The 27,228-nt window shown below is 56.5% G+C and overlaps 1 protein-coding gene across 3 annotated transcripts in view; it reads right to left on the bottom strand.

The window, feature by feature from the left end:
- Window positions 1-641: 641 nt before the first annotated feature.
- Window positions 642-27,228, bottom strand: part of TECPR2 (tectonin beta-propeller repeat containing 2) — a 106,358-nt gene continuing 79,771 nt past the window's right edge. For 2 of the 3 annotated variants that reach the window (XM_040478289.1, XM_040478290.1), the window contains 3 exons: window positions 2,021-2,162; window positions 1,461-1,610; window positions 642-1,135 (listed from right to left, as the gene is read on the bottom strand). In XM_040478289.1, coding sequence (XP_040334223.1) covers window positions 984-1,135; window positions 1,461-1,610; window positions 2,021-2,162 — 444 coding nt within the window. In that variant the 3' untranslated portion in view covers window positions 642-983. Of the gene's footprint in view, window positions 1,136-1,460; window positions 1,611-2,020; window positions 2,163-9,408; window positions 10,804-27,228 lie in introns of those variants that run through there. The other variant, XM_040478291.1, reaches the window with a different exon arrangement.

Below are 27,228 nucleotides of genomic sequence, written 5' to 3'. Positions count from 1 at the left end.
GTGACGGCCCTGCGCGTTGAGGACACGCCGAGGGGGACGCCCGCTCTCTGTGACGCTGCAGCTGGGGACAGCGCGGCCTCAGGCAAACCACGCAAAGGAACGAAGGGCCCTTCCAGTGGTTTCAGAAAAGACGTTTCTCCTCTAAATTTGTCAGAGTTGATCTCAAATGAGGTATCTTATGCAGGTTTGTAATACAACGAACGAAAAAGGCAATAATTAGTAGACTCATCCCGTGAGGATGCTTCTGGTCTTTACGATACCCGCCAGCAGCATTAGTTAAATACTAGTCTAGAGACGTTTCTCGGTTACTAACGTGGCTGGGCTCCCCCACGTCCGGCCGCCCCTACCTGGGCCGCCGCTGCCTTGGAAACACGCGCACCTCTCCCACCCCGTCTTGTCCACCGGCCTTTACTGTTTGGGCTGAAGCGTGTTCTCCCGGAGGCGGCCGGGAGGGCGTGGGCGGCGTGCGCGTGCGTGCGTGTGCGCGTGCGCGTGCCGCATCCGGGCACAGCCCAGCACCCCGCCTCTCAGACGCGGCCCCGGTTCCCCAAGCGGGGCGTCCGGCGCGGAGCGTGTGCCGGAGCCCGCGTCCCCGTGGTGGCAACGAAGCGGTCGCCAGGCCACCCCGCCCGCCCGCCCCCACCCCCACCCCCACCCCCCGCGGTCAGAGAGTGCCGACCTCCGGCTCCGTTTCGCCGGGGGTTACCCACGCGGCCGTCCCCGCACTGGGCCCCGCACTGGGCCCGGAGCGGCCGGAGGACGACAGAGCAAGAGCTCAGAGGCGCTGCCGCTCTGGCCACGGCTCCGGGCCGCTCGGCTGAGGCCGTGGGTTCTGGAACAAGACGGAAAGAAACACGGACGAGAGCAAGCGTGGGCCGTCCGACCCGGCCCCACCTGGCTGGCCGAGAGCGAGCGCCACCACCGCACCGCGTCCGCTGCGCGTGCCGGCTTCCTCCCTCCTGAGCGGCCCTGCCCCCGCTCCTTCAGATGACCTCCCACTCGTCCTCCAGGTCCTCGGGGTGGGGGGTGGGGGCGTGGCCGCCGTGGGCGCCGTGAGAGTGGCTGAAGGTCTTGGTCAGCCGCTGGAGGAGGTAGCCTGGGGGGCCGACTGCCCACAGCTCGTCTGACGAGGTCACTGCAGGGGACGAGAGCCGGCCACACGCTCGTCGGTCAGCGGGCCCGGGTGGGGGACACACGCGGAGAAGGGGCCGCTCCGCCATCCCGACCCGTGCCTCGGTTTCCTCAGCTCGAAAGCGGGCGGCCCAGCACCCTGTGCTCCTCCTGGGAGACTCCGGCCAGCCAGGTGCCAGGCGCCCTCCCTCTGGTGTGACCCCCGGCTCTCTGGAGAGCGAGCCCGGCGGGGGCGGCCTCTGGTGGAGCCTCTGCTGACACTGCCCGCGGGAGCCTCGGACCCAGGGAGAGCCGCGCAGCCCCGAGCCCCGCGGAGCCCTGGCACCTGCCTGTGAAACACGTCACGTTTCCGGGAATCTTCTTCCAGTAGTCTCCGGCAGGGTTTTTGTCGGTGACGCCGTACCGCCGGGCGAGATCGCCGTTGGGGCAGCGGGCCCACACGGTCCTGGTGCTCAGGGCCAGCTGGCAGGCTTGCAGCCCTGCAGGCCAACAGCGTGTCCATCTGTCCGCATCCCTGCTGGGACAGGACAGACCGCCCCCTCCCACGGGGCTGCTCCCTCCCCCCACTGGGCGGCCCCGCGGTGACCGTGCCCGGCGCTGGCCGAGGGAGAGCAGCCCCACCGGCTGAGCCCGCGAAGCTGCCGGGAGCCCGGGGCCACAGGACAGAAGGGTCCAGGCCGGGCGGAAACGATCCTCCCGGAGAGGACTCCGCGGTGAGGGGGGCTGGCTGGGTCCCTCAAACAAGGAATGTTCCGCTAGTGGCTCGCCGGTCACCTGCCTCAGCACAGCAGCGGAGAGGAGACAGAGCTGCTGCGTGGGGGACAGCCTGCCGGACGGACCAGGGGCCCGTGTGAGGGGACAGCCGGGACCCCCCCTGCCTCGTCTCTACCTGGCACGTGCTCCCAGTCGGTCCCCACCGGCATCTCTTCGGTGATCCCCGCCCGGACGTGGACGTTCCACCTGCTGTCGAGTGCCCACAGCATCTGGTCGTTGGGGCTGGAGTGCAGGCTCACCAGCGTGACCCCAGCAGGCTGCAGGCAGGAAGGGGCTTTCCTCAGGGAAGGAGGCGGCGGGACGTGTTATTTTTGGAGCCGGGCCGGGAGGTTTGGAGCCTGACACGGTGCAGGAGGTGCGGGGGAAGCCGAGCGGACCCCGTCCTGCCTCCGAGCACGGCCTCACGGGGAGAGACGCCAGCCCCGCCACGGCAGGTGAACCCACGCCGAGGGACCGCCCACCCGACCAGGAGCCCCAGCTCGTCAGCACAGCAGGTCCCGAGGGACAGAGAGGCAGGAGAAGGAAGGGCGGCAGGCAGCGCACACGGGGACCTGGGCTGGGACGGTGGCAACAGAAGAGCACCGTGTCGCCCCCGTCCACATCCCTGTCCGACGGCAGGTGACGCGGGGGAAGGAAGGCCAGCTCTGGGGAAACGCGTGCTGAAGGATCCCGGCCTGCGAGGGCCCTCCAAGGACGCGCGCTCGGGCACACGCGCACAGCTTCGTGCTCAGAGGTGAGGCGACCGTGGCAAAGTGCTCACGGTGGCTGAATCTGGACCGAAGGGTCTATGGGACTTTATTGAAATATGCCTGCAGGGCTTCTCTTGGCCTGAAGATTTTTCAAGGTAAAAAGTTTAATTAAAAAAATTATAGAAACAAGAACACCAAAATACGCCATTGCTCCCGTGGGCACGACAGAGGTGTGTGGGGAGGAGGCCCCAGGATGGGCCCCAGGAGCTCCATCCAGGGGTGGGTGACCTGGGGAGGGGCGAGGTCTCCCCACATCCCTCTGAGCCCTTGCTTCCGCTCTGCTTTTTGTCCGGACGGGACACGAGGAGGGCGAGGCTGACGGTGACACAGCTGCTGTGAGCGTCCCAGGAAATGGGGACTGGCAGGCAAGGCCAGTGACCCTGTCCCCTCATCCCTGCTGCTCTGACGTGGGAAGATGAGACCCTTCTCGTCAGGCTCTCTTAAGGTCACACTAGACACTGGGTCGAGAGCCGGCACGGGCCCGGCCCTCGGTGGCCTCATGACCAGTGTCAGCTGAGAACAGGCCATCATTTAATCCCTGCTGTCTCTTCTGTAAGCCCCATGCCTGCTAAGGGCCCATCCAGAGCCACCCACCTGGCCTGGTCCAGGCGCAGCCCTGGGTCCTGACGAGCGACAGGAGGGCTCCTCTTGGCGCCAGCTGTCCTCTGATGTGTCCCCTCAGGCAGTGATGTTCCTGGCCTAGCTGGTTTCTCGTCCGAGTGGACACGATGCCGGCCTGCCCTACCCCTCGGTCAACCTGTGTCCACATGCCACATCGCCTGGTCCCTTGTCCACTTTTCATGGGACAAGAGTAAGCACCCTCAGCGTCCTGTTTGCCACCCACTGATCTGCTCTGGTTCGTCCCGGGGCTGCCCACCCCTCAGCTAGATGCCTCTCTGCCTGTGAGGACACAGCTGTCTGTAGGGTCCCAGCCTCTGATCACTGGTGAGGACCAAACCCTAGGGTCTGGCTGTTGTCCCCCTACCGACCCGACACTGCCCATTTTCCTGGACCTCTTGGTGGTCCCTGCTCTCTCCCTTGGTCTTAAGCCTGCCTTCCTGGTCAGCCTCGACTGGAACCGAATCACTGATCCAGGGGACACTCACAGCCTCTTCTGCTTTGTGCTTCCCCCCTCCTGGCTGTGGTGACCCCACTATGCCTCACGCCCAAGCCTCACCCACACGGTGGGCTTCCCGCTGTCACGCTGACATCACATAGCTGCCAATCCAGCCGGCAGGCGCCCTCGGGGCATGTGGGCAGAGGGGGCTCGCCTTGTTCCCCTTGCCCCATCGAGGTGGTCGGGGGGCTCCGGGCCTCTGCCATCACTCACCACCCTGCCGTACTTCTCGGCTCCCGCAGCTCTGGGCAGGAACTTCCTAACCCCTGGATTAAGGAATGGATGAAACACCGCCCAAAGACGCAGGGGCACCAGGTCCCCAGTGGCTCAGCTCCTGGGAGGCCAGGGACACGCGGAGGACGGCAAAGAGGGGGGCACAGCAGCCACTCTCTAGAGAGCCACCCGCCACCGGGAGCCCCGGCACCTGCCCTGCCTGCTGCTGGGCCCCCGGGAGAACACCCAGGGCTTGGAGAATTGGAGGTCCTGTAGCTGCTGTGGGCGCTCCGAGAGACGGGGAACCTCCCACCTCCCCTCAATTGGGACCCGACTCTGGCCACTCCAGACTCTCTCACATGGAGCCCAAAGGTGCACGTAAAACCACACGCTCCAGCCTTGCACCAGGGGCCATCTGTCCACTGGGAGCGTTCCAGGGAGAACGGGCATTAGTCGTAAGACTCCTATTAGCAAAGGGCTCCCTCTTCGGCCGCATGCGAGGGAACCCTGGCTCAGCTCATCAGGCCTGAGGACACGGGCCTGGGGAATCTCAGGTAGCAGGGCAGACTGGGCTGACTGTGCAGGGGAAGGGAATCAGGCAGGAAACATAAAAGGCTCTGGAGGCTAGTTTCAGATAAGGACAGGTGCTATCAAGAAGTAGAAGGCACAGAGGTGCCTGGGTGGCTCAGCCAGTTAAGCATGTGACATCAGCTCAGGTCTGATCTCATGGTTCATGAGTTTGAGCCCCGAGTCGGGCTCTGTGCTGACAGCTCAGAGCCCGGAGTCGGCCTCAGATTCTGTTTCCTTCTCTGTCTGCCCCTCCCCAGCTTGCGCTCTGTCTCTCTCTCTCAAAAATAAACATTAAAAAAAAAATTTTTTTTAACTTTCCCTCTTAAAAAAAAAAAAAAAAAAGAAGTAAAAGGAGCACTGTGATGGGGGAGGTGGCCCCATGACTGGGATGGCCAGGTAAGGAGGTAGCCTGAAGGTCACACAGAAGCTGAGGGGCAAGGGGCCAGCATGTGAGGCTCGGGGGGAGGGGGGGAGGAGTGTGTGGGGGGTGGGGGTGGGGAGGGTGGTTTGTGCAATTTACTCTACAAGCTTTTAGTGACTGTGCTAACCAAACCGGTCCCTGCAGCAGTCCAGGTGGCCGAGATGTCACTGGGTAGGCACAACCCCAGACAACAGTCACCAGCATAAATACGAGAGGTACGTAAAACCCCGAGTCACCTCCAAACGCCAAGCCCGAGATGCACGGGTGAGCTGAGAGGGACCCCCCCCCCCATTTCCCGTGCCCACTGGAAAGCCGGGAGGGGCCAGCGGGGCTGTGGGCTGGGGCTGGACCCCTGGGACCACACACAATGCCACAGAGCGTGCCCAGGCCTGCCCTGCTCCAGGCTCTGCAAGTGCTGTGTGTACGAGAGTCCAGTGTGCTTGGGCATTTATACCAGGTTACCCCCACCCCCCGGGCAGCACAGACACCTGTCTGCTCAGCGTGGTTGGATCCACATTGGTTTTGCCATGAAACCCCCTTTTACCTACAACATCTATTTCCATCCCATGATCTGGGCTTCCCTCTGGGAAGTGTTGCTCTAGGCCAAGCCCCATCCCGCCCCCATTCCATGGAGAACGAAGGCACTTCAGGGAGGGGAGGGAGAGGCAGGGGCCAAGCGGAGGGAACAGGACTGTGTCCTCATAGCACTTGTAGAGGCACCGCACACAGTCCCACCCACGTCCCGAGTCGTGGCCCCACTGAGACACAGGGTCTGTCCCCCCTCCTGGAATCTGGCCTGTGACTTCTTTAACCAATAAGACATGGCAGAAGCAACTTGATGGCAGGTCTGAACCTGGGGTCCGGGAGCAGTGACCTAGTGGCTCTTCCCACAAGGGCCCTGCGGCGTGAGAAGCGGGCTATGCAGAGGCCGCACAGAGGCGGACGCGAGCACGGGCCCCCCAGGCCCGGCCCTGGGGGAGCCCAGAGGAGCCGTCCCCGCAGACCGCCTGCTTCTGAGGCGTAACAATAATAAACGACTGTTAAAAGCCCCTAACTTTTGGGGTGGTGTCTGTGGACAAGCAGAACGGAAGACAGAGAAGGCTGTGATGGGCCAGGGAACAGGGAAGAAAGAAGCGGGGTGTCACGACGGGGAAAGAACAAGAGAGGGTGGGTGGAGAGGCCCCCGGGAAAGAGGCAGGAGGGCGAGGACAAGGAGAAAGGCCATGCGAAGGCCAGGCTTTGCATGTCTCTCCCTCCGACTCGGGCTCTGCGATCTCTCACACGTCTTTGGGGGGCCCTCAGCTCCCCCTGCTCCAGGGCCTGGCCGTCGACAGCTCTCCCTCTCCGCCTGCACCCACCCTGTCCATCCTTCTGGGGTCCTGCGGGCCCACCCGCCTTCCTGCATTTCTCCCACAGAATGCACTGGGGGTTCCCCTCGTGGCCCAGGCTCAGCCCGAGTCCGCACCCCTCTGCGCCCCGTCATCACGCCCTTCCCGCCCGCTCTCCCTCCGCACACCCTTCTTCACCCGGCAAGCCCTGAGCCTCACAGCCCGGCCTGGTGACGTCCACCTGCCTGAAGGTGCGCGCTGCTCCCTGCCTGCCGCTGAAACGCCATCCGAGCCAAGCTCTTGGCTTGCTCTTATCCAATAAAGGGACGACTTTTTATCGAAGGACCACGCGCACCCAAAAAAGCACACAAATCCTAAGTGTGTAGCTCGATGGGTTTTCATAATCTGAGCACAGCCGGGTAACCGCACCCAGATCTGGAAGCAGAACACGAGTCTGAGTGTCTACCCAGTCACCACCCTCCCTGCTCTGCAGACCCCACACGGGACTTGAACCTCCCATGGAGCGGGTGGCTCGGAAGCTGCATGTGAAAAAGGTAATGGCACTCCCCAGCTGGCCCTCCCCCACCCCCCGAAGCTGGAGGCCTTCCCACAGGGCAGCCCAGGGAGGCCATGGGGAGAGGGAGGGACGTAGGCCAGTTCTCAAGGGCAGAGGAGCGTAAGTGGGCAGAATAAAGCACACACGGATGCTGGGAACTGCACATTGAAAGAGGAAGGGCAACCCATCCCTATGCACATACCCTGTGAAGTCAACCATCCTGCAGCATTTCCCACACTGGGTCCCACGGAACACCCCGCCACCCCCGCCGGATGCTCATGCTGCCTGAGGTCTCGGATCAGCTGTTTCCTGCACACCTCCATCTGGGGCCACACAGTCATTTGTTCCAAAAACAGCACCTTCAGTGCACCGGGCCCTGTGTTAGGCACTGGGGAAACCTCAAGTGCAGACAAATTACACACCCCTGGCCCCAGGAGCTTCCATTTTACTAGGAGGGCTGGGCAAGGCATAACTCACCAATGCAGTAACAGAGGGGGTGGTGAGGAGAGCCCTGGGGCGTGAGGGGTGGGTGACCAGGAAAAGGTTCCCTGAGCTGGTCACCCCGGAAACGCAGGCCAGGCAGGCCCAGCAAACGCAGAGCCTGGAGGGGAGCAGGAGGTGAGGTGGCTGGAGTCCAGGGACGGAGCAGGAAGAGGTCAGAGGGCGTCAGGGCCACGGGCTGAGGGAGGAAGTAGACTTTGTGCTGAGTGAGGTGAGAAGCCACTAGAAAGTTCGGAAAACGGGAGTAACATGAGGTGACCCTGGCTGACCTGGAACCCGGGTGAGAGATGGCCAGGCCCAGGGACGGTGGTGGGGGCCTCAGAGCAGGCCTGGAAGGCACAGGCCACAGAGTCTGCTGGAGGATGGGCCGTGTCATGCTGGGACGGGGCCGCTCCGCTTATCTGGACCCCGTCAGAGCAGGAGCGGGGCCACCGTGCGTTGATAAACATAAACATGAACACATGCGGCTGCTGAGTCAGAGACAGAAGACAGGGAGAGGCCTCGAGTGAAAGAAGCCAACGGCCCTTTCCCAGAGAGGAAAGCAAAGGCTTGAGACGCTGGCGGGATGGGGGGACGGCCCGTGGGCCACTGAGCGCGAGCGCCTGCGAGGGCCGCACGGACAAGCAGGACAAGCAGGACGCGTGCTAGTGCCACAGCCAGCGCACATCCCTGGGACGAAAGAAAATGACTTCACTCTCTGGGGGAGATGGTTTCGGACAGGTAGTTCCCAGTGGGAACCAGTGCAGGGTCCCGGGAGCTGGGGCTCCCGTGTCTTCCCGCCCAACGAGCCGTAGCCCGCTCCCCTGCGTCTGGCCCACGGCGTCTCGCCTTGTCACCCACTTCAGCAGGCTCCCTGGACCTTTGCCGGATTTACTTTATGGGCTCAGTTTTGTTTTTTTTTTTAAGTAATTGTTACCTTTGGGTTTATTCTTTTTTTTTTTTTTTAATTTTTAAATATTTATTTTTGGGGGGGGAGAGAGAGAGAGAGAGAGAGAGAGAGAGAGAGAGAGAGAGAGAGAGAATGAGCGGGGGAGGGGCAGAGAGAAGGAGACAGAGAATCCAAAGCAGGCTCCAGGCTCTGAGCCGTCAGCACAGAGCCCGATGCGGGGCTGGAACTCAAGAACCGCGAGATCATGACCTGAGCTGAAGTTGCTTAACCACCTGAGCCACCCAGGGGCCCCAGGTTTGTTCGTTTGCTGACTGTTTCAATCTTTTTAAATTGAAGTATAATTAACATACTGACAATGTCACATTAGTTTCAGGTGCACAGCATACTGATTCAACAACTCCATACACCCCCCAGCGCTCCCGACGCCAAGTACAGTCACCATCTGTCACCAAACAGCACGATTACAACATTGTCAACTATACTCCCTATGCTGTGCTTTTCGTCTCTAAGACTCATACTGTTCATTTCTTTGAAAAGCACTGATGAAAGCGGGGCGCCCACACCCGGGTGGCTGGAGTGCGTGCCTCTTGGGCCTTCCTCTCGAGGCTTCTGGCTGAGCCTGGACCCTCGGGTTCACTGGCTGCGTCGCCGTGAGAGGGACTCACAGCACCTTCCGGTCGGCACCGCAAAATCCGGGACTAAGTGAGCCCGCGCCCGTGAATGGACAAAACCGAGCACACGGGAGGCTTTCGGACAGAGCGGGCATTGCTCAGGGCCCCTGCCACCACCCAGTGAACAAAACAAACTCCCAACCACTAGGCCATACCTTCCCACAGGCTCCTTAGAGAGAGGCGGAAAACAAGTAAAAAGGACTTGTAAAAAGCGATTGAGGACACTTAATTGTTAATACTTTGATATATTTTTAGCTTTTTTCCCCATGTAAAGCTCTCTATTTAAAAAAAGTTTTAACGTTTATTTATTATTGAGAGACAGAGAGAGACAGAGCATGAGCAGGGGAGCGGGAGACACAGAATCCAAAGCAGGCTCCAGGTTCCAGGCTCTCTGTCAAGCACGGAGCCCGAAGTGGGGCTGGAACTCACAAACCACGAGATCATGACCTAAGCTGAAGCTGGACGCTCAACCGACTGAGCCACCCAGGCGCCCCTAGCTCTTTATTTTAAACAAAAATCTGGCTTATGTTATTTTGTGTTCTGCTTTTGGCTCAGTTCACAATATAAGATGCCTTTCCCCAGGGCCGCCACTGCTGTGACTCCAACAGCCGTCACCTGGGGCGGTGAGGGGGGGGGGGTGCTTCTTGAAAACCAAGGCTGAACATCACTGAGGTGCTCTCAGGAGCATCTGTAACTGAGTCCTTCTGGTGCCCAGTCCGGGTGGGGGTGGGAGTGGGGATGAGGGCTCCAGGGAAACTTCTGTAACTGCCAGGATGATAAAGAAGTGGTCAGCAGGAAGGGCTGGGCACTGGTATTAAGCATGACTCAGGGATCAGGAGGAATACAGAGTGAGGTCATTAGCAGTCCCCAGAGACCTGGCGGGGGACTGGGAGTGGCCTGGGGCCCTAGAACCAGACTGCAAAGGGGTACGAAGTGAGAAGAGGACTAAGCCTGTGACAGAGGGCCTGGAAGGCACAGGAGGAAGCAGAGGGCAGGGGAGAGGGCTGCTGAGCCTCCAGGAGGGGAAGGGAGAGGGGATGAGGAAGACCAAGTGATGTCCTGGGGTCACTGGAGGAGGGGGAGGGCTCAGGGTGTGGGCCCAGTCCAATCCTAGAGTCTCAGTGGAGGACCTCTTCCTTTAGCACGGGCCTGGTCACAGGGAGGGAGGGGACCGTGTTGAAGAACCGTCAGGCCCCCATCCCCCGCAGCCGCACGGGCCCCCACCATCCTCTACGACACTGGGGCTGTGGCCCTGACAAGGTACACCTTTTCTTCCTGAAGGACGAACAGAAGACTGTCTGTGGAAGTGGACAGAAAGGAGGTTCTGGAAACTCACTAATCGGCACCGGCCAGGCTGCCAGCCAGGCACTCAGCCCCCTACCCATCCATCTAACCCATCGTCCACCTATCATCACACACCCACCTAGCCCTCATGTCTCCACCACACTCGTGCCAATCACCAGCCCACTCACCGCCCAGCCTCCACGCAGCCTCCAGCAGAGATTCGCCCGGACATATCTACCACGTGCCAGGCACTGTGCTTGGTGCTAGGGATTAATTTTCTTGGCTCCAGGATATTAAAGTCTGGTGAGAGACACATCAGTAACCAAGCAGTCCCACAAAAACACATAAGACTGCAACCGTGAGGGGTTCTGAGAACATACGACGTGGTCAGGCGAGGCCAGGAGGGCAGGGGAGAGCGTGCCCGGCGGAGTGAGAGCACAGGGAAGGAAGGCGCGAGGGGGCGACACTGGACCAGGCGGCTGGAGTCGGAAAGGCGGGGCGGCACCACACAGGGCCGGTCTCACAAGTTGCAGGGAGGTCTGCTGGCACGCGGGGCTCGCAGACTGAAGGTGTTCGGAGAGAGAAGGCAGAAGATGTGCCTGCGGGCAGATGGTAAGAAATAAGACGCACCTACAAAAGTTTTCCCAGCTGCACGGAGGACTCCAAGGAGGGCACAGCATCCTGGCCTCTTCGTGAGAAGGGCGAAGGTGGGGGCAGGACGGAAAAGACAGGCGCCTGCCTAGGGTGACACGGGCGGCAGAGGGTTCCACAGATGTCGCCTGCCCTCTGCCACCACTCTGAGAGCTCCTGAATACGGCCCGAGACATGCGGTTTCACAAAAGGCAACCGGAACGAGCCCCAACAACCCTCCTCCCCGTGGGAGAGCAGGACCAAAATGCCAGGATGGGGGTGAACAGGAAGCGGCACAGGCCATTTTGAAACCAGGAAACTTGTTTCTGCTGAACCCAAGTCCTCCAGAGGGAAGGTGAGGAAGGCCAGGCCTCGTGGTTCTTAAACCTTACAGTCTCCAGGATTTGTGTGTGGGGCTTATTAAATGGCACATTCCTTACTACTCAGCCATAAAAAAGAATGAAATCTTGCCCTTTGCAACGACATGGATGGAGCTGGAGAGTATTATGCTAAGCAAAATAAGTCAGTCAGAGAAAGACATATGATCTCACTCGTGTGTGGAATTTAAGAAGCAAAACAAATGAGTAAAGGGGGAAAAAAAAGAGAGGCAAACCAAGAAACAGACTCTCAACTACAGAGAACACACTGATGGTTACCAGAGGGGAGGTGGGGGGACGGGTGAAATGGGACGGGGGTGAAGGAGGGCACCTGTGACGAGCCCTGGGTGACGCATGGAAGGGTGCCGAATCACAGTATTGTACACGTGAAACCAGTATAACGTTGTATGTTAACTATACTGGAATTAAAACTAAAACTTGGGGCGCCTGGGTGGCGCAGTCGGTTAAGTGTCCGACTTCAACCAGGTCACGATCTCACGGTCCGTGAGTTCGAGCCCCGCGTCGGGCTCTGGGCTGATGGCTCGGAGCCTGGAGCCTGTTTCCGATTCTGTGTCTCCCTCTCTCTCTGCCCCTCCCCGTTCATGCTCTGTCTCTCTCTGTCCCAAAAATAAATAAACGTTGAAAAAATAAAAATAAAAAAAAACCAAAAAAACAAAAAAACTAAAACTTAATAAAAATGAATGAATAAATGAATGAACGAACGGACAAATGAATGAATGAACAAATAAACAAACGTCATGTTCCTGGGTTTGGGGCCAGCCTTTCCGCATGAGACCTTGGGTCTAGGGCTCAGAAATGACCTTAAAAAAAAAATGTTTTTAAAATGTTTATTCATTTTTGAGAGACAGAGACAGAGCTTGAGTGGGGGAGGGGCAGAGAGAGAGGGAGACACAGAATCGGAAGCAGGCTCCAGGCTCTGAGCTGTCAGCACAGAGCCCAATGTGGGGCTCGGACTCATGAACCATGAGATCATGACCTGAGCCTAAGTCGGACGCTGAACCGACTGAGCCACCCAGGCGCCCCAGAAATGACCTTTTAAACCAGCACCCCAGGTAATTCTGTTCAGGGTATCTGTGGGTTACCTTCTACAATGCTCTGCACTCTGTCAAGAAGAAGGCAAGACTACACTACCCAAAGTGGTCTGCAGATTTTACTGCGATCTCTGTCAAAATCTCAGCTGTTATTTCGGCAGGAATGAAAAGCTGATCCTTAAATTCATACAGAATTGTGAGGGACCCCGAACAGTTAAAATCATCTTGAAAAAGATAATCTTGGAAGACTCACACTCCCTAATTTCAAAACTATGATGAAGCCACAGTATTCAAAGTGTGGTACTGGACGAAGGACGGGCATATACACGCGTCAGTGGAGCAGAACTGGGAGTTCAGAAAACAGTCCACGCAGTCAAGTGATTTTCGCCAAGACTGCCAACATCATTCAACGAGAGCACAGCCCTTTCAACAAATGGTGCCGACACAACCGGACTGAACACATTCAAAAGAAGGAGGCCGGACCCTGACCTCACGTCACATACAAAATGATCTTCAAGGGGCTCAGAAATAAACGTAAGAGCTAAACGTGGCAATCGTTTCTTAGAGATGACACCAAAGGCACAAGCAACAAAAAAGAGAAAAGACAAAATGGACCTCATTAAAATTAAGAACTTTTGTCTACCAAAGGACACCATTAAGAAAGTGAAAAGACAGCCCACACGATGGGAGAAATATCTGCAAGTCCCATGTCTGATAAGGGTCTAGTGTCCAGAATAAATAAAGAGCTCTTCAACCAACAACAAGAACACAAACAACCCCATTCAACAGGCAAAGGACTTGAACAACGTTTCTCTAAAGAAACACAAATGGCCCACGAGAACACGAAAAGATGACCGGCGTTAGTCATGAGGGAAACGCGAACCGCAATTGCGCAGCACCATGCCACGCGCACCAGGACGGAGAGAAAGAGGAAAATGGAAAAGAACGAGAGGCGCCGATGTGGAGAAACGCCCCCTGCTGGAGGGAATGCCAAGTGGTGCAGCCACCGGGGAGAACAGTTTGGCAGGTTAACCTCCAAAGCTTCAACAGTTACCATATGAGCCAGAAATCCCATTCCCAGATATGTGCCAAAGAGCTGGGTCGGGCGTTCAAACGAAAACCACACGAATGTCCAGAGCAACCGTCACGACAGCCACGGAAGCTGGAAGCCACCCAGGCGTCCGCCGCCCGACGAGTGGACAAACGGAATGTGGTGTAGCCATACCGTGGAGTGTCACCGAGCCGTGAAAGGGCGGAGGCACCGGTGACGTGGATGCACCTTGAAAACACGATGCTCTGGGAAAGAAGGCAATTGCAAAAGGCCGCTTATCATGTTAAGCCCCTCGCTATGAGATGTCTAGAAGAGGAAAATCCATACGGGAAAAAGCAGATGAGTGGTTGCCAGGGGCTAGGGGAAGGGGGGCTGGAGAGTGGCTGCTCCCAGGTAGAGGGTTTCCTCAAAACCTGATGAAAACCTTCTGGAACCAGACGTTGATGAAGGTTGCACAACATTATGAATGTGCTAAATGCCACTAATGGTAACTTTCACGTTATGTGCAGTTTACCACATTTTTTTTTTTTTAAAGCAAAAGCTGGGGCGCCTGGGTGGCTCAGTTGACGTCCAACTTCGGCTCAGGTCACGATCTCATGGTTTGTGCGTCTGAGCCCTGCTCTGGGCTCTGTGCTGACAGCTCAGAGCCCGGAGCCTGCTTTGGATTCCGTGTCTCCCCATCTCTCTGCCCCTTTCTGCTCACACTCTGTCTCTCTCTCTCAAAAATAAACATTAAGGAAAAGAAAAAAAGAAAAAGTTGACAAGCCTCGGTTTTGCTGATGTACTATTGTTTTGCAAAACATTATCCCTGGGGAAGCTGGGGAAATGGTACTCGGATCTCTATTATTTCTTACAAATGCATGTGAATCTGCAATTATCTCAATAAAAATTTCAGTTAAAAAAAGAAGTAGGCAAGCTAAAATGTTGGCTTATTCATATTCAAAACTTCATAAAAATGAAAAAAAAAAAAAGATTGCAAATATAAAATGGAGTAAATAAGGAATTTAAGATTTAAGAATCATTTGGAAATGCTAAAGAATATATATAGCTTCGGTGTCCTTCCAAAGGCTGTGAGCGTGTGAGTATGCGTCCCTGCTCCTGCTTATTTTTGTCTTTTAGAGAGGAGTTACAGGACAGGCGTGGGGAGAGAGCCGCACCCCCTTACTGGAAGTACCCAGGGATTTAATTACAGCCACCAACAGGCTTTGATACTGACAAATCAAAGGGCTGCTCGGGGCCGTAAAGTTTCCCTTGAACAAGACCTCACAGGAAAAAAGAAAACGAGCTGCTGTCCTACGTTCTCAAAGGATAAACGCCCCTTACTAATTATTAGGAGTAAGAACGCATTTTATTTATTCCACGCCACCAGCATTACAGAATAAACCACTGCCCTTTCCCAGTAGTCGAGAAATCCTACAGGCAGAACTTGCTGTATACACTGAGACCCTGGCCAGGCCCTCGGTGCAAGTGGAGGAGCCATTTTCGTGTGACGGACCATCCCGCCCTCCCGGGGCCCACAGGGACTATTCTCAGGTTAAGGGCTTCACCTTAGTAGTCAAGTGCAAAGAAATACTTCTCAGCTTAGGGGCGCCGGGGTGGCTCAGTCGGCTGAACGTCCGACTCTTGATTTCAGCTCAAGTCATGATCTCCCGGTTCATGGGTTCGAGCCCCCACATCAGGCTCTGTGCTGACAGCACAGCACCTGCTTCAGATTCTGTCTCCCTTTCTCCCTGCCCCTTCTCCGCTTGCGCACACACTCTCTCTCTCTCTCAAAAATAAACATTAAAAAAAATTCAAAAAAAAAAAAACTTCTCAGCTTAGATAGTGTGAGCTAGAAGAAATGAGACAGGTTCTGTGCTTCCTGGAACGGACACAAGCTTGTTTTTGAGTTATATACAGTATTTGTTAGCTCTGATCCGAACTTTCTCATCTGGTACATTCCCCCAAGAACTGGGACTCCAGCCACTGGATTCTCCCAAAAACTGGCACTCTAGACCACAGTCCTGGGAGAAATGGCTCTGGTGACCAGAGACAGTGTTAAGACTGCAGCCCGTGATTCTGCTGCCCGCTGCCTGTACCTCTGCCAGTGGAAGCCAACGGCAGGGATAAGTGTGACCCAGGAGGCATCCACACTCTCACCCGGCAACTCGCTGCAGAGTTGGGTTTCCATCCAATTTTACGGGTCCGTGAGCTCCCTGAAGGCAGGACCGTGCCTGCCTGCCCGGTGCCCGGGCTCGGCGCCTGGCACACAGGAGCCTCCTTCTGAGCAGTCGTTCTTTGTGTGAAGGCACCCAGCCCCAGCCCCATGGTGCGCTGCCTGGACTGCTCCCGGGGCCTCCTCGGGGGGCTGTGTGCACCTTCACCAGCAGGCAGCACCCCCCTGGCCCCACACCACTGGGGCTACGTCACCCCCCTTCTCAGCCTGCTCACATGACCTTACACGGCCCCCACCGGGAGTGTGCATCAGAGCCCTCCCTGCTCTGCAAAGCCCAGCCTGCAAACTGCCTGCTGCAAGAACCTTCTGACAGACGGCCCGCCCCATCGGCCAGCCCTAAGGGGCCCCCATCCAATACGCCCCCCACACTTCACTCCTCTGGCCTGGGCAGGTGCAGAGGGAACTGGACAAGCTTTCCTCTTCATAGCCTACAGCGCTCCACACGTCACCGCGTGTCACAGAGCCCCTGCCCAAGAACTGTTCATGAACTTGGCATTCTGGGGACAGCAAGCCCCCGGCAGAGGGGGAGGGCAGTGCAGCTAACTCCAGGCTCCACAGAAACAATGCCTCTTGCTAACAAAGACTCTGGCTTTTCTGTTTAAGGGCTCACTCCAACGATTTTGGGCTGGAAGGGACCTGGGAGGCCAGTGTAACCTCATATTCTGGGCAAGCAAACTGATAATGAAATCCGTGCTGAAGGTCAGGGTGAGGGCCTACGGCGGAGCTGCTCCCAGAGCTCAGGGGTCTGGGGCTCAGGTCAGAGTTCTCTACGCTTCTGGCAGGTGTGCCTCTACCCTAAGGAGTGCTCACACGTGTGTGCACACGCCACACACACACACAGCCGCTCGCACACGCGTGCTCGCACATGCGCCCGCACCCGTCCCTCAGCCAGAATGGAAATAAACCCAGGGTAAGAGGAAAAAAACCTGAAAGTTTCACAGCCAAAGGAAGTATTCTAGACAGATCACTTAGGTGCGGGCCTTATGAGGACCCGGATAAAATTCAGCGGGGACGTTTCGGGAACACGGAGGCGCACTGATCAGAGAGCCAGCCCGGCAGCGGCCCACCGGAAGACGCCCCAGGAGGGCACAGACCCTGCCGCCACGCCATCCAGACATCCCTTCGCTTCCCGACACCCGTCGCAGCAAGCCGCGTCTGCGCTGTGCGTGCAGACCCCACTCTTCCTGGGGCCCGCGCTGCTGCAGTGAAGCCGTCGGGCCCGTCCGCTCCCCAGCCGCGCGGCCCCCGCGGTCTTGCTCTGACTTGTGTGCTTGCTTTCGGTCTTCTGTGTCCTCCCCTGTTGCAGATTCTCTCCCTGCGTCTGGTCTGTTCCTTCTAAGCTCAGATAGGCTTGAAAACCAGACACCGACGTTAACAGGCCCCGATTTAAAGCACCAGCAGACTCTCGAGGCGGCTGAGGGCCGGACCCTGCTGTCTTTTGCCTCGCACTCCGCTGTGACCCAGGACGGATCCCCTGCCCCTCGGGCTCTGGGTCCTCAGCCGGAGAGGGAGCCATGCGAGCTGCCACGCTCTTGACTCGGTTTGCGAGCTCTGAGGCCGGGGCACAGCTGACTCGGGCTGCCGTGGGGCCCGCTGTGCCGAGCCCTCTGTCCTCACTGCCTCAGGGACGTGAGATCTTCCACCCGAGGCCTGCAGAGCCCACGCATCACGGGCAGTTTCACGGGAGCAGATCTGCTGCTATTTGTTGCACAAATCGGGCTTAAGTGTAAGATTTTATTTGAAGAATGAGTTCCACTGCTAAAAATGCTTGGAAACTGCTGTCCTAGCTAAGTGAGGCTACCAGAGGCTGGTTCTGATTTCCGGACGGGAGAAGAGCTCCCCTGATCCTCTCTTCTGGCCGGCCGACCGCAAAGCCAGAGGCCCTCTCCCCCGTGACTCCTGCACCGGCTCCAGCGACTTCCCACACCCCCCTCTGCATCCGGTTGGAAGTGTGGCTTGGAGTCCAGTAAACCCAGCATCTGCTGGCGGCAGGGGGATGTGCGAATGAATCCAAAGCGCTCGGGGACAGGCATCCTGGACAGGGCTCATGTTCTGTTCCTCCTGGGAGGGGGCTGGTGACACCGACCGTGGCTGCTCTTCCTATCCACCACTCGAAGTCCTGTCAGACACCAGCCTGACGACTGTGCCGTGGTGAGCATCAGGGCTCCAAGCCGTAGTGACGCAAGAAGACCGCAGGAACTTGATTCCAGCTGCACGGGTCCCCACGGGTCTCTGAGAGCTGACGTCCCGGCAGCCACTCAAAGGAATGCCCGGTCCCGCGTAGCAGCTTCCGGGCCCAGCCCTCCGGAGGAGTGATGCCGGGATGGGAAAGGTCCCTGGAGGCCCTTCCTGATGCTCACAGCTGTATGGGGCACACGCCTGTCAGGCTGGGACATGGGAAACGGTCCCTGGGTCCGTGTTTTCACCAGCAGTCACATGTATGTTGGAGACGGACAAGGGGGCTGCCGTGGGTCCGGGCAGCCCACGGTACCTGGCAGTCCTTTATGGGGAATCGCAGCCTTCCAGAATGAGGGGAAAGGCTGAGACCCGGCTATCCCAGAGAACAGTAACATTTCTTAGCAACGGTGTTTGAGGAGGGGAGCTCAAACACAAGTCCTGTTCAAAGGAGCTACGGGAGCAAGGACAACATGGGGGAGAAAAGAAAGAAAGTGGCCCAAAATTTAGTCTTTCTTAAACTGGGGCTGTTGTGTCCAACGGCATGGGACACCATGAGTGGAGGCCTCCCGCCTGCACTTGTGGGCAGCTCTGCTGAGTCCCCCTGCCAAGCCGGGACGTATAAAGGGAGCCCCACCCACCCCTGAGCACCACTCAGATTTCTGAGGGCTCAGGAGAGGGGACGGGGGACGTGGGCATCCCGAGGGCTGGACCACGGAGAGTGGAGCAGAGCAGAGAACCTCCCCCCGGGTTCTCAGCAGCAGGTATGTGAGACTCTGCCTCGGAGCTTCAAAACCCACAGCCTCCTGGGCCGTGGCAGCAGGGTGAACGCACTCCCTCTGCAACACACGGGGCAGGCGGCCTGTCACCCTGGAGTTAGGAACACGTGCAGGGAGCAGGAATGACCTTCGTGGGGCAGGAAGGCTGACAGCAACTGACCGCAGGGACCCGGGCAAAACAGCCGAGCCGGGCCACCATGCGGGGCGGGGCGCCCAGGGAACAAGCTCCTGGCACGCTCGCAGGGCGCCCAGCGGCGTGTGCCCCACTCTCAGAACCAAGACCGCCAGCATCTAAGGCAAGCCTCTGCCACGGAAAAGACGAGACAGACGCAGAGAACAGACAACTCTGGGGCATGGAGACCACAGAGGAGAGGAAACTTCAAAAACCTCCTCGGAGGGGAGCGAAAGCAGTCTCGACAGCAGGAAACAGAGACAGGGACTTCCAGGACCTGAAAACGAGACCGCAATATCATCCGACGGAGAGACTGCAGGCTAGAGCTGAGAATGTCTTCTAGAAAGTAGGACAAAAGTGTAGGAAGAAAAAACGGGAGAGAAAGGGAAGAAAAGTGGGGCCAGTTTAGGAAAGCCCCCGGCACATAAGCAGGAACCCCAGAAAGCACAGAGAATGAGACAGGCAGAGGCAGGAAGCCGATGGCCAGAGGGCAGCAGGTCACAAACTCCAGGCTCATTAGCACAGAGGCTGAACTAGGCCCTCCCCGGGGCATATCACCATCTGTTCTGGGAACACTGGGAACAAAGAGATCTTACAAACTTCTAGAGAGAAAGGCAGGTCAGGTATCAAGGATCAGGGATCAAAACGGCTCAGACTTTTCAACAGCAATGCTGGACAGCAGGAGACGGTGGAGGAAACCCTTCGAAATTCTACAAGAAGACAGTTTCCAACCCAGGCTGCTCTGCTCAGCCAAGGCCAACTGCCAGTTGGGCCAAAGACTTTCAAGTTATGTACCATGAGCCATTCTCAGGAACTGACGGGAGGATGAAGCTCACCAAAACAAAGGAAGAGGAAGACAGGGGGTCCAGGAGAGAGAGGACCCAACATGGAAGGCAGGGTTGAAGGGCAATCCCAGGTGGACTGGGTGACCAGGCCAGACTGGGGCCGGCCAAAGCCTCCAGGAGACACCTCTCCAAGAGGAGGAACTGGGTGGCACCTGATGTGCCCTCGAGCACGGACAGTGGAGATAACTGGCAGAGCCTGAGGCTGGATATGTAAAACCAAGATGGAAAATCATGACCATGAGCAAGTCCAGGGACAAGAGAGTCGTCCAGACAGGAAACGTACTTCCCCAGGCACTGTGTGGATGCTGGCACTGTGGCAGGCAGGCGGGCGGGGGCGCTAGATCATGAACTGCTCTGCATCCTCCTCTCCCAGCAGGGAGTCAACTGAAAACAGAACTAGAAGGATCCAGAAACTGCTCCCTAGGCAGTCATTCAGGGATATGAAGCTACAAGAAAGCGGCTCCCAGAGAGGGGAGAGCGGGTGGGGAGGCGTGTTTCTTGTAGCACACCCTGTGGGCCCAGCTGACGCGTTAACTTCTGCACTTATGTGTGTGATGTTGATTAAAAGCAACCAACTGAGACGTCTGAGCCCCACTCCAGACCTGCTGCGTTCACCTCCAGGGGAGGTACCTATGTGTGGACCTCTGAATACATGCCTCCAGATGGTCCTCAGGGGGAGCGGACTCTCCACTTTACTGGTCACGAAATGAAGGGCCAGTGAGTTTGGGCAACTCTCCCAAGGTCAGTTGGTCTCATGGAAAAAAAGAAGTATTCGTTCAGGTTCTTTTGATTTCAGGAACCGGGCTCTGGCTCTGGTGGGGACGGTCCTGGTTGGCGGGGCTCTGGTGGCTTCCCGCCCTGTCTGTCCAAGGCACTCGTGTGCCCGCCAGCTGGGAGCGAAGGCCCCTGCAGCACGGCAGACACAGCACTGCTGGCTCGGCAGGACCTGAGCGGGGTCACCACCAGGGCCGGCAGGTACACGCAGGGGGGACCGATCCAGTCACCGAGGGAACGCCCGGACCGCAACGTCGCTCGGCTTCCTTTACCCAAAAACACTGGTGTCAGGAGCTCCACCTGTATTCTGCCTCAGCCTTGGATCGCACGGTGCGCACAGCAGACCCACCGACGGACCACAGAACTTCCACGGTTCACGGCTCCCCTTCCTCATTCAGCTCCTGCCCAAACCTGGGCCAGTGGACATCCCGAGCCCTCCCTTTACGTGATACCTTTCCTTGCCTCCTATGCTCCCAGGTCTCATTGGGTGATACCAGTATTTGTTGCTGAGAAGCACAAGACACACGGTCCCCAACCACGAACTGTCCTGTGCGAAGCTTTTCCCTCCTCAGAGACACCAGGCCAAACCCGTGACTGGTCGGTCACTGGAAATGCCCACCATCTCAGGGCTCAGTTCGAAGACTGCACCGTCCAGGGGAACCACGGATGGCTACCGTGGGTGATTGGTGTTTCGTGGTCGCTCTCATAACCTGTGGCACCCTCTTTTTTTGGTCATTTATCACTGATCTCACCAGCAGAGACATCTCCATGCACGTTCGTTCCCTCTGCAACACCCAACACAACGTAGTGACTGCCTTCCTATTTATTTGTTTCTTTACTGTTCGACACAATTTTTGGACAGCTCACAGAGGTATGACGGACACACATAAAATGCACACATTTAAAGCGTCCAACCTGAAAAGTGACATTTGTGTGCACTCAAGAGACTATCCCCACGCTGCTTGACCCTCCCAACCAACCCCGCAGCCCTCACCAATCCCCAAGCAACCACTGCTCTCTGTTACAAAAGTCCACATTCTCTAAGTTTTAAATAAATTAATCATATAATATGAACTCTTTTCTGTCTGGCTTCTTCCCTCAACAAAATTATTTCATCAGATCTGGAAACCCTTTGGCCGTATTTCTTCTGGTATTTTTCCTGTCACCCTCGTCCCTCTTTCGCCTCAGGACTGGGCTGCATTTGAACCAGGCCACATGAGGCTGTCCCATGCTCACTTGGCTCTGAGTTTTTTCCCAGTCTTTTTTTCTCTCTGTGACGTAGTTTGGATTTTTTTGAAAAAAATGTTAATGATTATTTTTGAGGCGGGGGGAGAGAGGGAGGAGAGGACCAGAGAGAGAGGAAGACACAGAATCCAAAGCAGGCTCTAGGCTCTGAGCTGTCAGCACAGAGCCTGACATGGGGCTTGAACCCACGAACCGTGAGATCGTGACCTGAGCAGAAGTCGGATGTTTACCCAACTGAGCCACCCAGGTGCCCACCCCCTCCTTGAAAAAAAAAAAAAAAATTTTTTTTTTTTTAATTGGATGGTTTTATTCCTGTCTTTGAGTTCCTCAATCTTTTCTTCTGCAATGTCTACACAGTCACTAATGTCATACAGGGTATTTTAAATCTCAGACATTATAATTTTTATCCCTGCAAGTTTGATCTAGGTCTTTTTTTTATAGTTCCCATTTTTCTACTTAATGTATGCAATCTTTCCCCCAGTTTCTGGAACATAAAGAGTAAAATTATAACACCTGTTTTCATCCCTGCCTATGAATTTTATCATCTGTATCCTTTCTGGGTCAGTTTCCATTGGTAGATTTACCTCCCTTCACTGTAGGCGATATTTTCCTGTTTCTCTGCCTGCCTGGTGAGTTCTGATTGGATTTAAGATCATATGAATTTTACCTTGTTGGTGCTGGATGTTTTCATGATTTATAAATACTCTTGAGCTTTGTTCTGGGACGCTGCTAATTTACTTAGAAACAGTTTGATCCTTCTAGATCTTGGTTTTTTAATTTTATTTTATTTTATTTGAGAGAAAGAGAAAGAGAGCGAGTGAGTGAGAAGGCTGGAGAGAGAGAGAGCGAGCTAGAGAATCCCAAGCAGGCTTCATGCTCAGCACGGAGCCCAACTTGGGGCTTGATCCCACAACCCTGGGATCATGCCCCGAGCCAAAATCAAGAGTCGGATGCTCAATGGAGTTACCCAGGCACCCCTAGGTCTTGCTTTTAAGCTCTGGTCACCAGTATTAGAATTATATTCAGTACAGGGCTGATTTTGCCCCATCACTGGGGCCACATGCTCTTCGGTTATGACCCAATTAAGGATAGCTAGGGCTCAGGAGGTTTTGCACTTGGGATGGTGAGATCAGGAACTACTCCTGCCTCTGCTGAGTTCCCAGGCATGTCCCCTCTGATGTTTACAGGTGGCTCTCTTGCTGGCCCCGCGTTGTTTCCTCACACATGTGTTTCTGTGCGTGAGCCCCTGTGGGGCCTCTGCAGCTCTCTAGTCCTCCCCCAAGTTCCTGCCTCCTCGGCCTCTCACCTTCCCAGAGCTATGCCCTCAACTCAAGGGGCAGGCTGCGCTCTGCTAGCCCCTACCTGGGGTCCCCCTGCCCATGCAACAGCCTGGCAACTATAGGGGTCACCTCGTTTGTTTCCTATTTGTCAGGGACCACTGTTCTTTGTTGTCTGATGTCCAATGTCTTGAAAACCACTGTTTCATATAATTTGTCTGGAATTTTTGTTGTGTCAGGCAGGAGGATAAATCTGCTTCCTATTACTCTGTTTTGATGGGAAGCAGAAGTCCATGTAACTGGTCTAAAGCTTCCTATTTCACTTCCAAGTGATGATTCCTGTGGTTACGTGGCCTGTGCCTACCGTGTGCACGCACTGTGCAAGGTATTTTAACTCAAGGGGACTGTGTCAGCTGTCTGTCTTGCTAGAAGACGAGCATTTGAAAGACAATATTCTAGAGCTCATTCCGTGTTCACAGAGGTCAGACCGCGTGCGAGGCAGCAGGTGTCTGAGACAGCGTGAGCACGTAGGTGGAAGGACGTGGGAGGGAGATCATGCTCCCTGCTGGGACAAAACAGGGATTTCAGAGGGAGGCAATATTACTCATTATTATGCCCACATAACTTGGGTCCCCTGAGTCCCTACTCTGGGAGGTAAGTATTTCCTCCATACGGAGAAGTATTTTGAAGGACTGGCTTAGGTTCGTTTGTTTGTTTGTTTGTTTGTTTGTTTGTTTTGCTATCCTGATTCTGCTGGAAAGTAAAGGAGATGAATTACCAGTTACTTCATACACGGGATCGAATCTCCCCTACCCAAGCATTATTATGGCAATCTTGGAACGTACAAAAAACCCAAAAGACTTCTACAGGAAACACCCCCACACTCACTACCAATAACACTTCACCGTGCGTGCCTCTTCATGTGTCCACCTGTCTATCTACCCAGCAAACCATCTTGTTCTGGATGTGCTTCAAAGAGAGCTGCAGACATCAGCAGAGTTTCCCCTGGATACTTCAACATGCAAATCATCAACTAAAGCCAGTATTTGTTTACAGCTTTCTCTTGAGGTAAAGTTAACACACGGCAGGTGTACGAACCATAGTTTGACAATGGTCATCCCTGGGGAAGCAGCCTCAAGCCGCTGGCAGCCACCCACCCCCCCACCCCGGCCCCCCAGGCAACCACGGATGCGATTCCTGCCCTCAAGATCCATCTGTCCGACCCGTCCCAGGATTTCATACAACTGGCGCCATACAGGAGGTACCGTCTGTCATTGGCCTGTCGCTCAGGACAACAGCGATGGGGCGGGCTCCTCTGCGATGCTGCGATCACTCCTTTTTATCCTGTCACCCAGTTCCAGCCAGTGCTGAGGTCCCCACCACCACCCTACAGCGCAGGGCTGTGGACTGAGGGCCCTGGTTCAGGCTTCACAGCAGGTTGTCCGGTGCTGCAGCCTGTGCGTCCCCTCCCTGCAGAGCATCTGCGCCATGAGAGGGTCCGATGGAGGGTGGCTGCCTGCTTGGGACCGGGTCCCCCATTCCAGCTTCTCTTCCATCCCTGCCTTTGGCCACGGCCTGACTCATACAAAATCTTTCCTGCCAGGAGCGGAGGTGTCTGGTGGAAATTTTAGGAACATGCCAACCTGTTTCCCAAATGAGGCCCACAGTCCTGGGATCCAGGCCAGCACTGCAGGTGGGACCTGGGCCCTGGGCCCCAGGGCTGACCATCACTCAAGGCACCAGGCACGAATGCGGAGACAGGGCCTGGTGACTGCGGCACCCTTTCCCCTGCCCTTGACATCCAAGCTCCCAGGGAGTGGAGGGGAGCCCTGCCCCACCCCAGGGGTGCTGTCTCCCCCTTGCTGACCAGGCTCATCTGACTTCTGCGATGCACAACCCCCCCCACCCCGGCCGTTATGTTGCAGCCTTGCAACCACGCGGTCACAGGGAACCGTGGCACTGCCTCGAGCGGGCTCCTTCCTGAAACAGCCTGACCAGGCCACTCGGCCTGGCCCCAAGCTCTGTGGTGGCCGGGCATGGGGACAGGCCCCCTCTGGTCCAGCGCAACGGTGCCTCTCTGGTCACGCTCACGTGTCACGGTTCATTCGGCGGGCAACCCCTTCTGTCCAGTCTGCCAGCCCCAGTCACGTCCTTGCAGCGGCACTGTCTCTGCGAGAGGCTTCTGGCCACCTTGGAGCCGGCGGCCCCCTCCTCCCAGCTCACGCAAGCTCTGTGAGCACAGGGCTGGCATCCTGGATGAGGACAAGACTGAGGAGTCTGGGCAGAGTCACTGAGCCCCCGAGCCCTGGGACCTCGCTTCGTCCGGCTTGTCCTCTCCTCACCTGCAGAATGGGGAGGCTGGGCTACGAGTCTTCCAGGCCCCGAATCCTTTGTGTGTGGGTGCGGGGGCGGGGGGGTGGAAAGACCCCCCATATAAAGATGCAGATTTAGATGGGCCAGCGATGTCTGCGGGGGCGTCCTGGAGCAGAGGGGCTGCACCTGACTCACAAAGTCTGGGTCCTCTGTAAGATACCCCTATTCTCTCCGGCTACAAAACAGATTTCCTGCCCGTCAGAGGAAAACACAGACAACAGAGAAAACTATTATCATCGCTCATCATCCCTGGATCAAAAAGAGCAATCCCCGCTGTAGTTTTTTCTAGGTATTTAGTGGTATTGATCATTTTGTGTTTTTGTTTCTTACCAAATCGGTACCGCACGGCCTTTCTGAGCCTTGTGAGCACAGCAGACACAGACCTCAGTCCGTGGGTGTGTGTGAAGGGCCCTGGGTGCTGCTGCCGGGAGGGGCAGGGCACCCTCGGGGCCGCACAGGGGGCACAGCACAGGAGGCTGGACACCACCTCCGGGAAGCGGCGAGGACCGGCTCCAAAGCCGCTAGGGCCACGGCTCCACCTGGAGTGATTCTCCTCAGCGGTTCCTGCCAGAACATGAGTTTAAACGGCCTTTCAAAGTACATCCGTGATTGTTTACGGTAACCGCCGCTGGCACAATTTGCTAAGTGGGCTCTTTCCCACAAGGCCGGTGCCGCACCCACTTCACCCACCGTTCACAGCCTCGCCGTGTGAACAGAACGCAGCCAAGTTCACGCTGACCGCTGGAGACGGTGTTAACAACCGGTAGCTTCGGGAACATTTTTGATTGTTTCCCAAGACCGAGCCTTACTCAGACTATTCAGAGTTGTGAAGTACTCACTCCAGAAGTAGGACACGTTCATCGCCAGATTTTCAGCAAAGGGAAGGAAAAACTCAGTCGTGATAGCGCGCTACACCCAGACGTCACCATTTCCTCCGCCGTGTCTTTGCAGAGTTTTCAGTGTACGCATCATCGTTGTTTCGACTTCAACAGAACCACTGAACGTGTCTGTAACTGACATTTTACTCAGCAACGTGCTAGGATATGAGCATTTCTCGGCGGGAATAAAAGCTCTTCTGTGAAGTGACGTGGAAGACTTGTGGCGGATTTCCCTGAATAAACACATCGCAGTTCAGCTCCGCTCCGTCACAGCAAATCTCACAGAGCAGAGACCTCCTGGACACGAAGCACGTAACTGGCAACGTCTTTTCTTCTCCTTATCGAACACAGGGGCTCCGCGTGCTGGCCTGGCGTGTGGAGCTCTGTGCCCTTGTCCCAGAGCCCAGAGCATGACCGCTCTCACTGCCATGGGGGCGGTGGGGGGACAGGCCGTGCTGCGGAGGCCCCAGCTGGGGGTGGGGCTAACTTGCTGAATGGTCCTGTGTTAGCACCAGACGGGGCCAAATCCCCCGCCTCCCAAATGAGATGACAGGGACCTGGTGTCATTATCCCCAAGGCCTCCTAACAATTTTATTTCTGGAGACATCGGCCATCGATCAGAACACCCCAAAACTCTTAGGAGCAGGTGCTCAGCTGTACCCACAGAGCTTGGCTTTGGGGCGTGGATGCCCCCCTTCTCCCATCATCCGTCCCCGGCTGAGTGACCTGTGCCGGGTCGGCGGGTGTCACCAGATGGTGAAAGGGGTGAGAGTGTCATCGGGGCTACTTAGCCGTGCCTTCAGTCAGGGGTCAGGACGACGAAAACTCCTCTAGCCGCTCTCCGCTCTGCTGTCCTGAACTGACATTTCTTCTTCTTTTTTTTTTAAGTCTGTTTATTTATCTTGAGAGAGAGAGCGCCCGCGTGTGCGTGCACGAGCTGGGGAGGGGCATAGAGCAAGCGGGACAGAGGACCCAAAGCGGGATCTGCACCGTCAGCACAGAGCCCGATGCGGGGCTTAAACCCACAAACCATGAGATCACGGCATGAGGCGAAATTAAGAGCCAGACGCTCAACCGACTGGGCCACCCAGGCGCCCCTAATGCTAACCCTTCTCGAATGAAAGTCTTCCTATTGTCAGGTGTGAACTTGTCGATGCATAAGTTCTCGGCGCTTAAGGTTA

Source organism: Herpailurus yagouaroundi, unplaced genomic scaffold (assembly GCF_014898765.1).
Source record: "Herpailurus yagouaroundi ecotype Mexico unplaced genomic scaffold, PumYag 141, whole genome shotgun sequence".
Taxonomy (NCBI): domain Eukaryota; kingdom Metazoa; phylum Chordata; class Mammalia; order Carnivora; family Felidae; genus Herpailurus; species Herpailurus yagouaroundi.
This window is presented reverse-complemented; position numbering and strand designations above follow the sequence as displayed.